At 42.3% G+C, this 12,985-nt stretch overlaps 1 protein-coding gene across 17 annotated transcripts in view; it reads left to right on the top strand.

Annotated features, from left to right (window-relative positions):
• The window catches only part of LOC129814814 (receptor-type tyrosine-protein phosphatase T), a 561,458-nt gene that overhangs the window by 285,692 nt on the left and 262,781 nt on the right, over positions 1–12,985 (top strand). For all 17 annotated transcript variants that reach the window (XM_055867855.1, XM_055867868.1, XM_055867867.1 and 14 more), the window contains exon 9: positions 2,832–2,941. In XM_055867855.1, coding sequence (XP_055723830.1) covers positions 2,832–2,941 — 110 coding nt within the window. The remainder of the gene's footprint in view (positions 1–2,831; positions 2,942–12,985) is intronic.

Raw genomic sequence — 12,985 nt, 5'->3', positions numbered from 1 at the left:
GCAGAAGAGTTTTCTAATGATCAATTAGCCTTTTAAAATGATAAACTTGGATTAGCTAACACAGCGTGCCATTGGAACATGATGGTTGCTGATAATGGGCCTCTGTACGCCTATGTAAAATTTCCATTTAAAAAATCTGACATTTCCAGCTACAATAGTAATTTACAACATTAAGAATGTCTACACTGTATTTCTGATCAATTTGATGCTATTTTAATGGACAAAAAATGTCCAAAACAAGTGACCCCAAACTTTTGAACAGTTGTGTATTGCAGAGCAGCATTGAACTAAGATAGTGGCATGGTATAGAGTACAGTTTACACATATGAGATGATTACTGCAAGATACGGATACATTATTAAAGTGGTTAGTGTTTAATTTCCTTAAAGTGGCCAGTGATTCCTAATCGATGTCTATAGGCATCAGCCTCTGATGTGCTGGAGATGGCTGTTTAACAGTCAGTGGTGTAGTATTGAATACAATGCAGTATATACGTACATATGAAATAGGTGATGCCTATGTGTAAGCACAATTTAAATTTGACCAAGATACCGTAGAATAGTGTGGTGTGCAGTTCATACATACAGTATGAGGTGAGTAATGCTAGATTTGGAACATTATTAAAGTGGCTAGTGATCCATTTCTAAAAGTGTCCAGTGATTCCTAATCTATGTCTGTAAGCAGCCGCCTCTGATGTGCTAATGATGGCTGTTTAGCAGTTTTTCAGTCTCTCGGTCCCAGCTTTGATGGACCTGTACTGACCTCGCCTTCTGGATGATAGTGGAGTGAACAGGCAGTAGCTCGGATGGTTGATGTCCTTGATGATCTTTTTGGACTTCCTATAGAATCGGGTGCTGTAGGTTTCCAGGGGGGCGGGAAGTTTGCCCCAAGTATTGCGTTGGGCAGAGCGCACCACCCTCTGGAGAGCTTTGCGGTTGTGGGCGGTGCAGTTGCCGTACCAGGCGGTGATACAGCCTGACAGGATGCTCTCAATTGTGCATCTGTAAAAGTTTGTGAGGGTTTTAGTTGTTAAGCCAAATTTCTTTAGCCTCCTGAGGTTGAAGAGGCGCTGTTGCACCTTCTTCACCACACTGTCTGTGTGGGTGGACCATTTCAGTTTGTCAGTGATGTGTACGCTGAGGAACATGAAGCTTTCCACCTTCTCAGCTGTGGTCCCATCGATGTGGATAGGGGGGTGCTCCCTTTGCTGTTTCCTGAAGTCCACAATCATCTCCTTAGTTTTGTTCAGTGAGTGGTTATTTCCCTGGCACCATACTCCCAGAGCCCTCACCTCCTCCCTGTAGGCTTATCGTTGTTGGTAATCAAGCCTAATACTATTGTGTCATCTGCAAACTTGATGATTGAGTTGGAGGTGTGCATGGCCACGCAGTCATGGGTGAACAGGGAGTACAGGAGGGGGCTGAGCATGCACCCTTGTGGGGCCCCAGTGTTGAGGATCAGCGAAGAGGAGGTGTTGTTTCCTACCTTCACCACCTGGGGGCGACCCGTCAGGAAGTCCAGGACCCAATTACACAGAGCGGGTTTCAGTCCCAGGGCCTCGAGCTTAATGATGAGCTTGGAGGGTACTATGGTGTTGAATGCTGAGCTATAGTCATTGAACAGCATTCTTACATAGGTATGCCTCTTGTCCAGATGGGACAGGGCAGTATGCAGTGTGATGGCGATTGCATAATCTGTGGATCTATTGGGACGGTAAGCAAATTGAAGTGGGTCTGGGGTGGCAAGTAAGGTGGAGGTGATATGATCCTTGACTAGTCTCTCAAAGCACTTCATGATGACCGAGGTGAGTGCCATGGGGCGATAGACATTTAGTTCAGTTACCTTTGCTTGCCTAGGTCAAATCAAAGTTTATTTGTCACGTGTGCTGAATACAACAGGTGTAGACCTTACAGTGAAATGCTTATGAACAGGTACAGGGACAATGGTGCCCATCCTGAAGCATGTGGGGACAACAGACTGGGATAGGGAGAGATTGAATATATCTGTAAACACACCAGCCAGCTGGTCTGTGCATGCTCTGAGGACGCGGCTAGGAATACCATCTGGGCCGGCAGCCTTGTGAGGGTAAACACGCTATAATGTCTTAATCATGTCGGCCACGGAGAAGGAGAGCCCACAGTCCTTGATATCGGGCTGCCTTTGTGGCACTGTATTATCTTCAAAGCGAGCGAAGAAGGTGTTCAGTCTGTCCGGAAGCAAGATGTCGGTGTCTGCGACGTGGCTGGTTTTCCTTTTATATTCAGTGATTGTCTGTAGACCCTGCCACATACGTCTCGTGTCTGAGCCGTTGAACTGGGACTCAACTTTGTCCCTATACAGACGTTTAGCCTACTTGATTGCTTTGCAGAGGGAATAACTACACTGTTTGTATTCTTCCATATTCCCAGTCTTCTTGTCCTGGTTAAATGTGGTGGTTCGCGCTTTCAGTATGGCACGAATGCTCCCATCTATCCACGGTTTCTGGATGGGATAGGTTTTAATAGTCACAGTGGGTACAACATCTCCTGTGCACTTCCTGATAAACTCATTCACTGTATCGGTATATGTGTCGATATATTTATAATATGTACAGTTATGTGATTGAGCAGGAACAAAGTGTTGATATTTTCTTTTGATGATGATTTTGAGTGTGCCGTTGTGTGCTGTAATGTCTCAGATACAACGTTTTTGAATGGTTCAATCAGACCGTGTGGTTGTGAAACTGTACTGCCTAATCAGTGTGTGTGTGTGTGTTCTTTAGTGCTCAAACCTGCTTGCATGATTTGCTTGAACATGCCGTCACTCCTTTGTGTCTCTTTACATTTCTCCAGTTCCCGGCTCTGTTCCAATGGAGTCCACCCAGACCGGACCATACGAGGAGAAGATCTTCATGCAGTGGAAGGCACCTAACGAGACCAATGGTGTCATCACGCTATACGAGGTGAGTGACATCAACACAGCCACCCGTGTTATCATGGCAGCTGCTAACAGTTATTTTCTCACTTCCTCAGCACACAAACATTGTGACTCACCACCTGGATTCGGTCTTATGTAGCAAAATTTGAAAAGGTGGTTTTTACATTGGATAAAAGTAGCGACTCAGAGCTACAAAATGGTATATCAGACACTGCATTTAAGGAACAATGGGAAAGTAATTCTGCTTTGAAAGTTGATCAACTTGTAAACTCACTTTTGAGAAAATGGCCTTTGAATGTTTTGATATCTAGTGAAGAGCTCTTCTTTGTGTACATCCATTCATAACCAGCTCTGTTGGCAACAATTTCGGGACTCTTTTTTGCAGACGTTTACTGACACTGGCCATATTCAATGGGTGTTGTACACACGTCACGTAACATTAGCTAACTAGCCAGCCAGCTAATGTTAGCTAGTTAAACAACAATGAACAAAGTGCCAATGATGCCAAAGTGCTGGGAGCTAACCAACCATGTTCAATGTCAGCTAGCTAACATTAGGCTCTGGGATACGAATAATAACGGCTCTGGGATACGAATAATAACGTCAGCTAGGGAGCCAGTCAGCTAACATTAGCTAGCTAGCTAACAGTTGAAATGAAACGACTTTCTCTCAAAATAGGAATGTGTAATATCTGAAAATGTAACAATCTATACAGGTAAGATAGCTAATCATGTATGATGGACGCGTGTTCCTGTCAGGAATGCCATGCCACGGTTGCTCCATCTCTTTAGCTATCATACTCTAATTCCACTGATTTCAAAAATTGATCCTCCAGAAAGTGAAGAGCAACACTTTTGCAGCTCCACTACACAATACATAAAAAAGCCACGTTCAACAGGATTACCAACAGACTGACGAGCTGAAATAGACAGAAGCCTTCTACAGTGGTTCTTCCTTTAAAAGTTGCGAGCTTGCACCGTGGGACTTAGAGGTACCCAGCGTCACGGCTTCATTGCTCCAGACCACCACAAGGGGCAGTTAGAGCACTCATTATGCATTTGGGTCACAATGTTTTTATATGACCAATCATATCGTGTGGTTCCAATGATGAATTTTGACACAAGCCACACTTGCCTTGTGGCGTTCTTCAACAAAGATGGCTGACAAAACATTACGGTGGAATCAGATGTAAGATGTTATATAGTCACAACGAGTCAAGCAAAACATTTACAAATGAGAGGAATATGTTAGTTCATGTAGAGACAAATGTTTGTGCATATTTTTTGTCATAAAGTTAATTTGAAGAAAATTGCTATTTAGCAAGTTAGCTGACTAGCTAACATTAGCCAGCTAGCTAGCTAGTGTTATGACATGAGTCTGACATTGTAATTCGTGTTGTTTAATGTTTTAGGGACTCCTGAGAAAACCAGTAAAACAGGCTGTCGTCTTGTGAAACAGTGGATCTAGTTAGCTAAAGCATTTACTGCAAATTTTATGTATAATTGTGTAAGCTTGCCTTGCAATGCAGCTGAAGTAAAATAGCTAGCTAACTATTTACTTGCTTACTATGTAGTAGAGGATAAAAAAAGGGGGAGGCTTGCAAACCAAAGAACACCATCGCAACAGTGAATCACGGGGGTGGCAGCACCATGGTGTGGGGGTGCTTTGCTGCAGGAGGGACTGGTGCACTTCACAAAATAGATGGCATCATGAGGCAGGACAATTATGTGGATATATTGAAGCAACATCTCAAGACATCAGTCAGGAAGTTATAGCTCAGTCGCAAATGGGTTTTCCAAATGGACAATGACCCCCAGCATATTTCCAAAGTTGTGGCAAAATGGCTTAAGTACAACAAAGTCAAGGTATTGGAGTGGCCATCACAAATCCATGACCTCATTGCTATAGAAAATGTGTGGGCGGAACTGAAAAAGCGTGTGCGATCAAGGAGGCCTACAAACCTGACTCAGTTACATCAGCTCTGTCAGGCGGAATGGGCCAAAACTCACCCAACGTATTGTGGGAAGCTTATGGAAGGCCCGAAATGTTTGACCCAAGTTAAACAATTTAAAGGCAATGCTACCAAATACTAATTGAGTGTATGTAAACCTCTGACCCACTGGGAATGTGATGAAAGAAATAAAAGCTGAAATAAATAATTCTCTACTATTATTCTGACATTTTACATTCTTAAAATTAAGGGGTGACCCTAACTGACCTAAGACAGGGAATTATTACTAGGATGAAATTTGGTATTTGGCTAAGGTGTATGTAAACTTACGACTTCAACTGTATGTATTACAATTATACACTTCAACAGTGTTTACCACTCCTGCTCCTGGGACATCAATGATTACTCATTATAACTATGCAATAGACTAGAAACACGGTTGATTTGTAATTCATATATACAGAAAAAAGAACGATGCATATCTAACTCCCTTCACCTGCATTAATCTGAGGACACATGATAGTATTTCAATGAGATACTTAATTTCAACCAGTGGAGCATGTGAAATGCTTTATTGAAAGAAGTTCATTATCCAGGTGTTGTAAATACATAAATGCATTATAATTATGATAATTGTAATATTATAAATACACGTTCATTCTGTACTTCAATGCACGTATGTTGTGCATTATAAAACAAGGAAGAAGGATGAGGTGGGGAGAGAGGTGTAGAAGACAGAAAGGGAAAGAGATAAGTACAGTGGCAGACAGCATATGATTCATGAATTACAGTGCTACCCTAATATTCTCTCAGTTCATCATAATTGCGGTGTCTCCTAACCAGCCTTGGGCCCCCAGTTGGCCCGAAGGTTATCTTAAGAGTGGGTGAGGTGGCGATGACAAGACTGGCTTCCTCTCTCACACCAAACATACCTGCAGACGAGAGAGCATGATTAAGCCTCTTTTTTTTTTTCTCAACACGGTCGGTCATCTTAAATCAGGAGGTGAAATGCAAAACTGACCTTGGATCATTAACTCTGGGACTACTGCATCTCTGTCTGTTTTTCAATGCAAAGCATCTCTTTAGTAATACTTCAGAATAATTAATATGTAATAATACTACATCTCACCTATGATCCTGCTGTGCCCTCTGTGTCAGCCAGTTCAGATGCGGGAGTAGTTCACCAAACACCTGATTTAGCCTAGAGGATTTAGGGAGAAGGGGGAGAGGGATGAAGTGAAGAAGAGAGACTGATATTGTGTGTGGTCTCACCTGGTGTCCACACTAAGTGGCTACAGAGTACTTTATGCTGAAAAACAGACACATGACAAACAATAGAAGATACTGTATGTGACATTTTTGACCCCTTGGTCAGCTCGCTCTCTGAAAGTAAAGATAACTGCTTATTCTTTATAGATTTGAAAACAATAACTGAGATATGACCGTTCAATCTAAAGCAGCAGATGTCATTTTTAGGATCCGTCAATACAGCCCTGTGCTGCTTACCTGAGACGCCATCTTCGTAGGTGTCCGCTTTGACTTCCTTTGTCTCGGAAAAAGGTTGCTTTCAGAACAATTAGTTTTGATTTGAAATTAAAAAAGGATTTGCTCTTGACAAAAAGACACACATGTACTTCCATAGCATATAACAATTTGCCTGTGAATAACCACACCTTCATACAAACGTGTTGCTGTTTGAGGAATTCTTGACGCACAACCAAAATGCTGCCATATCCTGTCAACACGCCCACAAGCGAGCCACTCAGGAGCAGAATGATGATGCATGGAAGAGGGAAAGGAATGAGATGGGAACAGCAATTTGTTACAAGTTGGGGAGGAGGGCTAATAGCTGAACAATAGACTATTCAACCTTTACTAAAGAATAGTCTAATAGCCGAGCTAGGTGTGAAAAACCCCTGCCTATCACAGACCAGATTTGCCCTAACGACCAAGGGGTAGCTTGCTACTCAATGTAATAAAGTAATGACTTTTCAAATAAGTTACCTTACACGTTATGTTGGCTGACAATTTGTTAGCTACGCTGTCCTTACGTACCACATAGCATATCATTACAGCAGTATGTACCGGTATGTTAGCTAGCTAGTTAACGTTAGTAGTTATACATCAAACTTGCCAGTATATTAACTATATGCTATCTAACCCCCCAACGTGTATTGACTTGATTATTCTCGTCATTCTTAGCTTAGCTAAATGGTATAGTCGTAGTGCTTTGTCAATGGACATTCGGGTGCTTTCGTAAATTCGCTCTAGCTATCTATAGGCTGGACAATAGAACGAGTCAAAATTCACCCAAGGCTGAAAAACGGCTTCAGAACGTTGGCTAAACTGGAACACTAGCGCGAGCCCAGCGCAAATTAATGGAATCGAACGTTCGCAGAGCCTGTTTTGACTAAAGTGATGCTCCATGAAAAATGTATCTCTTTTTATTTTACCACTACAATCTGTTCATCGGACGAAACTGGAAAATAACAACTTGTGTAGAAAGTAAACATCCGCACCTCGATAGTGTCAACTGTGCTTATGTCTGTGTAATGCGAAAGTAGGTAAAAAATTAAAAACTGCTGACTATTTCTGGTCTAGCGGTCGCTGACAAACAAGCTCTCTGCCCAGACTTACATAATTACAAAGAGGAGATTCTCCTGATTTAAAATGGTGCCCGTGTAACAGTTTTGCTTCTGTCCCACTCCTCGCCCCTACCTAGGCTCGAACTAGGGACCCTCTGCACACATAGATAACAGCCACCCTCGAAGCATTGTAACCCATCGCTCAACGAAAGCCATGGCACTTGCAGGGCAAGGAGAACAACTACTTCAAGGTCTCAGAGCGAGTGACATCACAGATTGAAACGCTATTAGCGTGCACCCTGCTAACTAGCTAGCCATTTCACACCAGTTACACCCGACTTGAAAAAAATCTCAATATACACATTGCGAGGTATTTGGCGAAATAGACAGCCTATATTCCCCCCATAGGAAACAATATTATTTTTGTTGTTCACGTTTTAACTATAAAACAACATGAGCAGGTCTCATTGCCAACAATAGTGAAGCAGGCATTGTGACATTGAACAATAAGCTGAGAATAGAACGTTTGGAAGGCGAGTTGGTGCTACTGTGCTAATAGAACTAATAGGAGCTGGCAGGGTGAAAAATGCACTAAAATGCTTGTTTTTCCGCGATTACTTCAAAACGACGGCAAGCAGCTGGGAAATATGGTCATATTATGAAACTGGCCTCCACGGCGGAGGCAATGAACTATTTTTTATCAGAAAAGAACGTTGTTAAAAATGTAATGTGTCCAGCCTACTATCGACACGGATTTCAGAGCACTCTCGTCTGAATGTAGCAGAGCGCAGAATAATTACTTTACGAGCGCTCAACACCCGTTGAATATGGCTGGTGTCAGTAAATGTTGGGAAAAAAGCATAATTAAATTGTTTCCAGCAGCACATTTACAGTCACCTGTCTGGTTAACACGAAAACTGCCTTACCAGCTCTGCTAGGGCGAGTAAAATGGTAAGAGTGGTCTCATTTGTGTCTCGAAGTAGCTAGCCAACGTTAGCTTGTGTGCTCGACTGCCGTTGTAAGGCCAGAACGTTCAAACCAACCCTACTACTCGCCCCAAATGTCCAGTGTGCACTCCGAGAGAAAAATGGTCTGAATGTAGAAACGGACAATTTTTCTCGGAATGGTAACACCATAATATTAATCAAATTAATTAAGCCAAATCCCATATACTATATTATTACAAAATAGATTTTAAATTCTCTGGTAATGCCAATATGGAATACTATCAAATGCTTCTCAAAGATGCCCTCTAGTGATAAAACTAGCAATAACTTGCACTAACAGAAGAAATGGCTGAGAAATAAATGACATGCCACAGAAAGCTGCTGCCACAGTATGACGTAACTTTAAAGAAGGAACCACTGTATATGGCAGACCAATCCGAACTCAACTCTCGGCATGTCCAGCCCACTCATTATCTCAGCCAATCATGGATAGTGGGAAGGTTGCTCACTTTTTCTGTGGCTAAACCAACAAGGCTTGTAATTTAACAGTTTTATTCATATTTACAGATGGCATAAAACAGTGTATTGTGCACATTAAAGTTCACATGTTCGAGAAGGCTTTTCTGCCCAAAAACACATTTTGATTTAAAAAAATAAAACATAATGTTCCAACGGCTATCCTGTGAAGTCGTGACTTGCGACATACACCTAGTTTCCTGAATCGGGACACAAATACGCTCACAATTCTATGCTCACCCACCACGACACTACAGGTTTTACTCATATTTCACACTACATGTGTTACTCATAGTTGCCAGCTCTCAATTCAATTCATGAATTTCACAAATTCACAACTAAGTGTAACAAGGGTATTTATAGTCCCACCTTATCTGCAGCATACCACCCTGCATCCAACTGCTGGGTTACATCTGAATCTAAGCAGGGTCAGTCGTGGATTGTAGACCATGCTGCTGGAAGTGGTGTTGGAGGGCCATAAGATGGCACTTGCTTCTGGTCTAAGGAGATCCCAATTCCACAGGGAGGTAGGATGCCGTCTTTAGGATTGGATGTTAACACTAGACGCTCATGGCATCGAGGGAACCGTCTTTGAGCCAGTGACGATTATTTTGGACGTCAACATTCTAATAAATACATTTCAGATATTTTTTTAATTAAACCTTTATTTAACTAGGCAAGTCAGTTAAGAACATATTCTTATTTACATTGACAGTCTAGGAACAGTGGGTTAACTGCCTTGTTCAGGGGTAGAACAACATATTTTTACCTTGTCAGCTCAGGGGTTTGATCTAGCAAACTTTCGATTACTGGCCCAACACTAACCCCTAGGCTACCTGCCACCCCAACAAATAATACGTTGGTTGTGTTTATGAAGGTCTTAAGTAGCATTAGAATACAAAATAAAATGTATTTCAAAGAACAAAATAGCATTTTAATTAGTTAATGTAACTGGGCTATACACAGTCACATCTACCAGTCAAAGGTTTTCCACACCTACTCATTCAAGGGTTTTTCTTTATTTTACTGTTTTCTACATTGTAGAATAATAGTGAAGACATCAAAAACGATCAAATAACACATGGAATCATGTAGTCAAATCAAAATATATTTTATATTGGAGATTCTTCAAATAGCCACCCTTTGCCTTGATGACAGCTTTGCACAATCTAAAATTTAAAAAGTACATTTGTTTTGAGTCAACTCTCAGCTCTCCTATTGTTAAAACAGATTTCCTGATTCTCTGTGGTCAATACAATCCATTAGGTAGGTGTGTTAACCCCGGTGTCCTGGACAAATTCTCATCCAGGCCCCATTTCCATCATTTCCACCTAATCATCCCCCTAAATTCTAATTGACATACTGTATATCACTCCCACCTCTCCACCATGCTAGCTGATGTGTGGTGAGTGTTCTGGCACAAAAATGGTTGCTGTGCATCACCTAAGGTGGTGCTATACATTGGTGTCCATAGAGTGGAGTTTCCCTCCTTACTTAGCACTTTTTCACCTAGGTGTTAACTCTATCTAAATCCAATCAAGAATTATTAATCTGGCAGTTATTAAGACTCCAAAATGTCAGACTTGTAAATCGTGTGGTCTAGCCAGAGTTACTTTCTGACAGAGATGAGGGGTAGATAGTTGGTTTGCAGATCTGCATGTATTTTCTCCTGGACCACAGTGCTGTAACAGTAGCTAGGCATTGAGAAGGTGTGAAGTATATGCAGAGAAAAGCTTAGGGATCGAAGCACTATAAAGGCTCAGGTTGAATGGAGTCATCCCTTTGCCATTGTTTTGAAAGGTAGACTGTATTCACCTTGAAGTAGACTGCAGTCCATGGACAGTCCACGCTAATGAGGTATTGATCTGCCTTTACATTTTTTTCTTTATGAGATCTGAAAATTAAATAAACATAATCGGCCATGGTGGTCCTTTAAATGCATGTTTGTGTGGGTGAAGCGGCGAAGGACAAACAAAAGGCCCGTTCTACCTTTTATTCAGTGGGTCTGAATCTGGGGCCGACTTTCAATTTACAGGTAGCTTTTGTTACCGAGCCGACATCATTAATATGAAATTAGTCTCTCGCCATCTCATCCATAACAGGATTGATAGAATTTGTTAAACACATTGAGTCCGGTACAATGCGTTCCCATTTGCTGTAATTGCCTATAATTACCCCTATTGATTGGACTAAAAGGCTCCGACGGCATCATCTGGGAGATCTGAGGATCCAGAAGACTCTTCTCTCGCTTTCAGGCCTTGGCCAAATTAGACTAGGGACAATATCCTCGAAAATGAGAGAATAGAGAAGGCAGTGAGGGGCGGGGGAGGATGTTGATAGGTGGGCGAGGGGCGGAGGGCGCAGGTGAGGAACCCTTTGGTGATGGTAAACACACTAATATGCATAGAGATGTGACACTGTTCAGAGAGGCCTGTACTGTAGCAGTCTAAAATGAACCAACAGACAGGCTTCACACGATTCCACAACGGTCCCGACAACCCTAAAGTTCTTAAAGGTTACTATCGCAGACAACGGTAACTATACTAAACTGCGCACAAAACAAAAGACTACTCATGGAAGTCCACAATGGTTGTATATTGACATTGATAAAGATGTGAAAAGTACTCAAGACTCACCGAGACTGCTCCTGTAAGCCCACGGCCCTCTAATATTGACAGGTAATAAAGACTACCGAAGGGAGGTTTACAGACCCGACACTGATCGTGCCCTTGTCAGTCCCTTACTAATTGATTAATAAAACGCACGTCGCTATATCAATCTCCAGCAATATTAGCCTCCCTCCTTCAAATCACATTTCATTTACCACATGCGCCGAATACAACAGATTAACCAAAAATGCGGTTTTAAGATTTTTTTTTTTTTACAAAATAAATAAAAAAGAGCAACAATAAAATAACAATAACGAGGCTATATACAGGGTGTACCAGTACAGAGTCAATGTGCAGGGCTACAGGTTAGTCGAGGTAATTGAGGTAATATGTACATATAGGTAGGGGTAAAGTGACTATGCATACTGTAATAATAAACAGTGAGTAGCAGCAGTGTAAAAAAGTGTGTGTGTGTGGGGGAAGGGGGGGGGGGGGGGTCAATGCAAATAATCCAAGGAGCATTTGATTAATTGTTCAACAGACCCTACTGGTCATCGATGAACATTTGAACATCTTGGCCATGTTCTGTTATAATCTGCACCCGGCACAGCCAGAAGAGGACTAGCCACTTCTCATAGCCTGGTTCCTCTCTAGGTTTCTTCCTAGGTTCCGGCCTTTCTAGGGAGTTTTTCCTAGCCACCATGCTTCTACACCGGCATTGCTTGCTGTTTGGGGTTTTAGGTTGTGTTTCTGTACAGCACTTTGTGACATCAGCTTATGTAAGAAGGGCTTTATAAATACATTTGATTGATTGAGGGGGCTTGGGGGTAGAAGCCTTTTGGACCTAGAGCTCCGGTACGACTTGCCGTGCAGTAGCAGAAAAAAACGTCTGTAACTAGAGTGGCTAGAGTCTTTGGAAATTTTAAGGGCCTTTCTCTAAAACCTGGGTGGCAGGAAGTTTGGCCTCAGTGATTTACTGGGTCGTACGCATTACCCTCTGTAGCGCCTTACGGTCAGAGGCAGAGCAGTTGCCATAACCTGTGGTGATGCAACCAGTCACTATGCTCTCGATGGTGCAACTGTAGACCTTTTTGAGGATCTGAGGACCCATGCCAAATATTTTCAGTCTCCTGAGGGACAATAGGTGTTGTCATGCCCTCTTCACGACAGTCTTGGTGTGTTTTGGCCATGATAGTTTGTTGGTGATGTGGACACCAAGGAACTTGAAGATCTCAACCTGCTCCACTACAACCCCGTCGATGAGAATGGGGTTGTGCTCAGCCCTCCTTTTCCTGTAGTCCACAATCAGCTCCTTTGTCTTGATCATTTTGAGGGAGAGGTTGTTGTCCTGGAACCACACTGCCAGGTCTCTGATATCCCTATAGGCTGTCTCATTGTTGCCGGTGATCAAGCCTACCACTGTTGTCTTCGGCAAACGTAATGATGGTGTTGGAGTTTTGC

Source organism: Salvelinus fontinalis, chromosome 18 (assembly GCF_029448725.1).
Source record: "Salvelinus fontinalis isolate EN_2023a chromosome 18, ASM2944872v1, whole genome shotgun sequence".
NCBI classification, from domain to species: domain Eukaryota; kingdom Metazoa; phylum Chordata; class Actinopteri; order Salmoniformes; family Salmonidae; genus Salvelinus; species Salvelinus fontinalis.
Note: the sequence above shows the minus strand (reverse complement) of the source record. Positions and strands in the feature narration are given on the sequence as shown.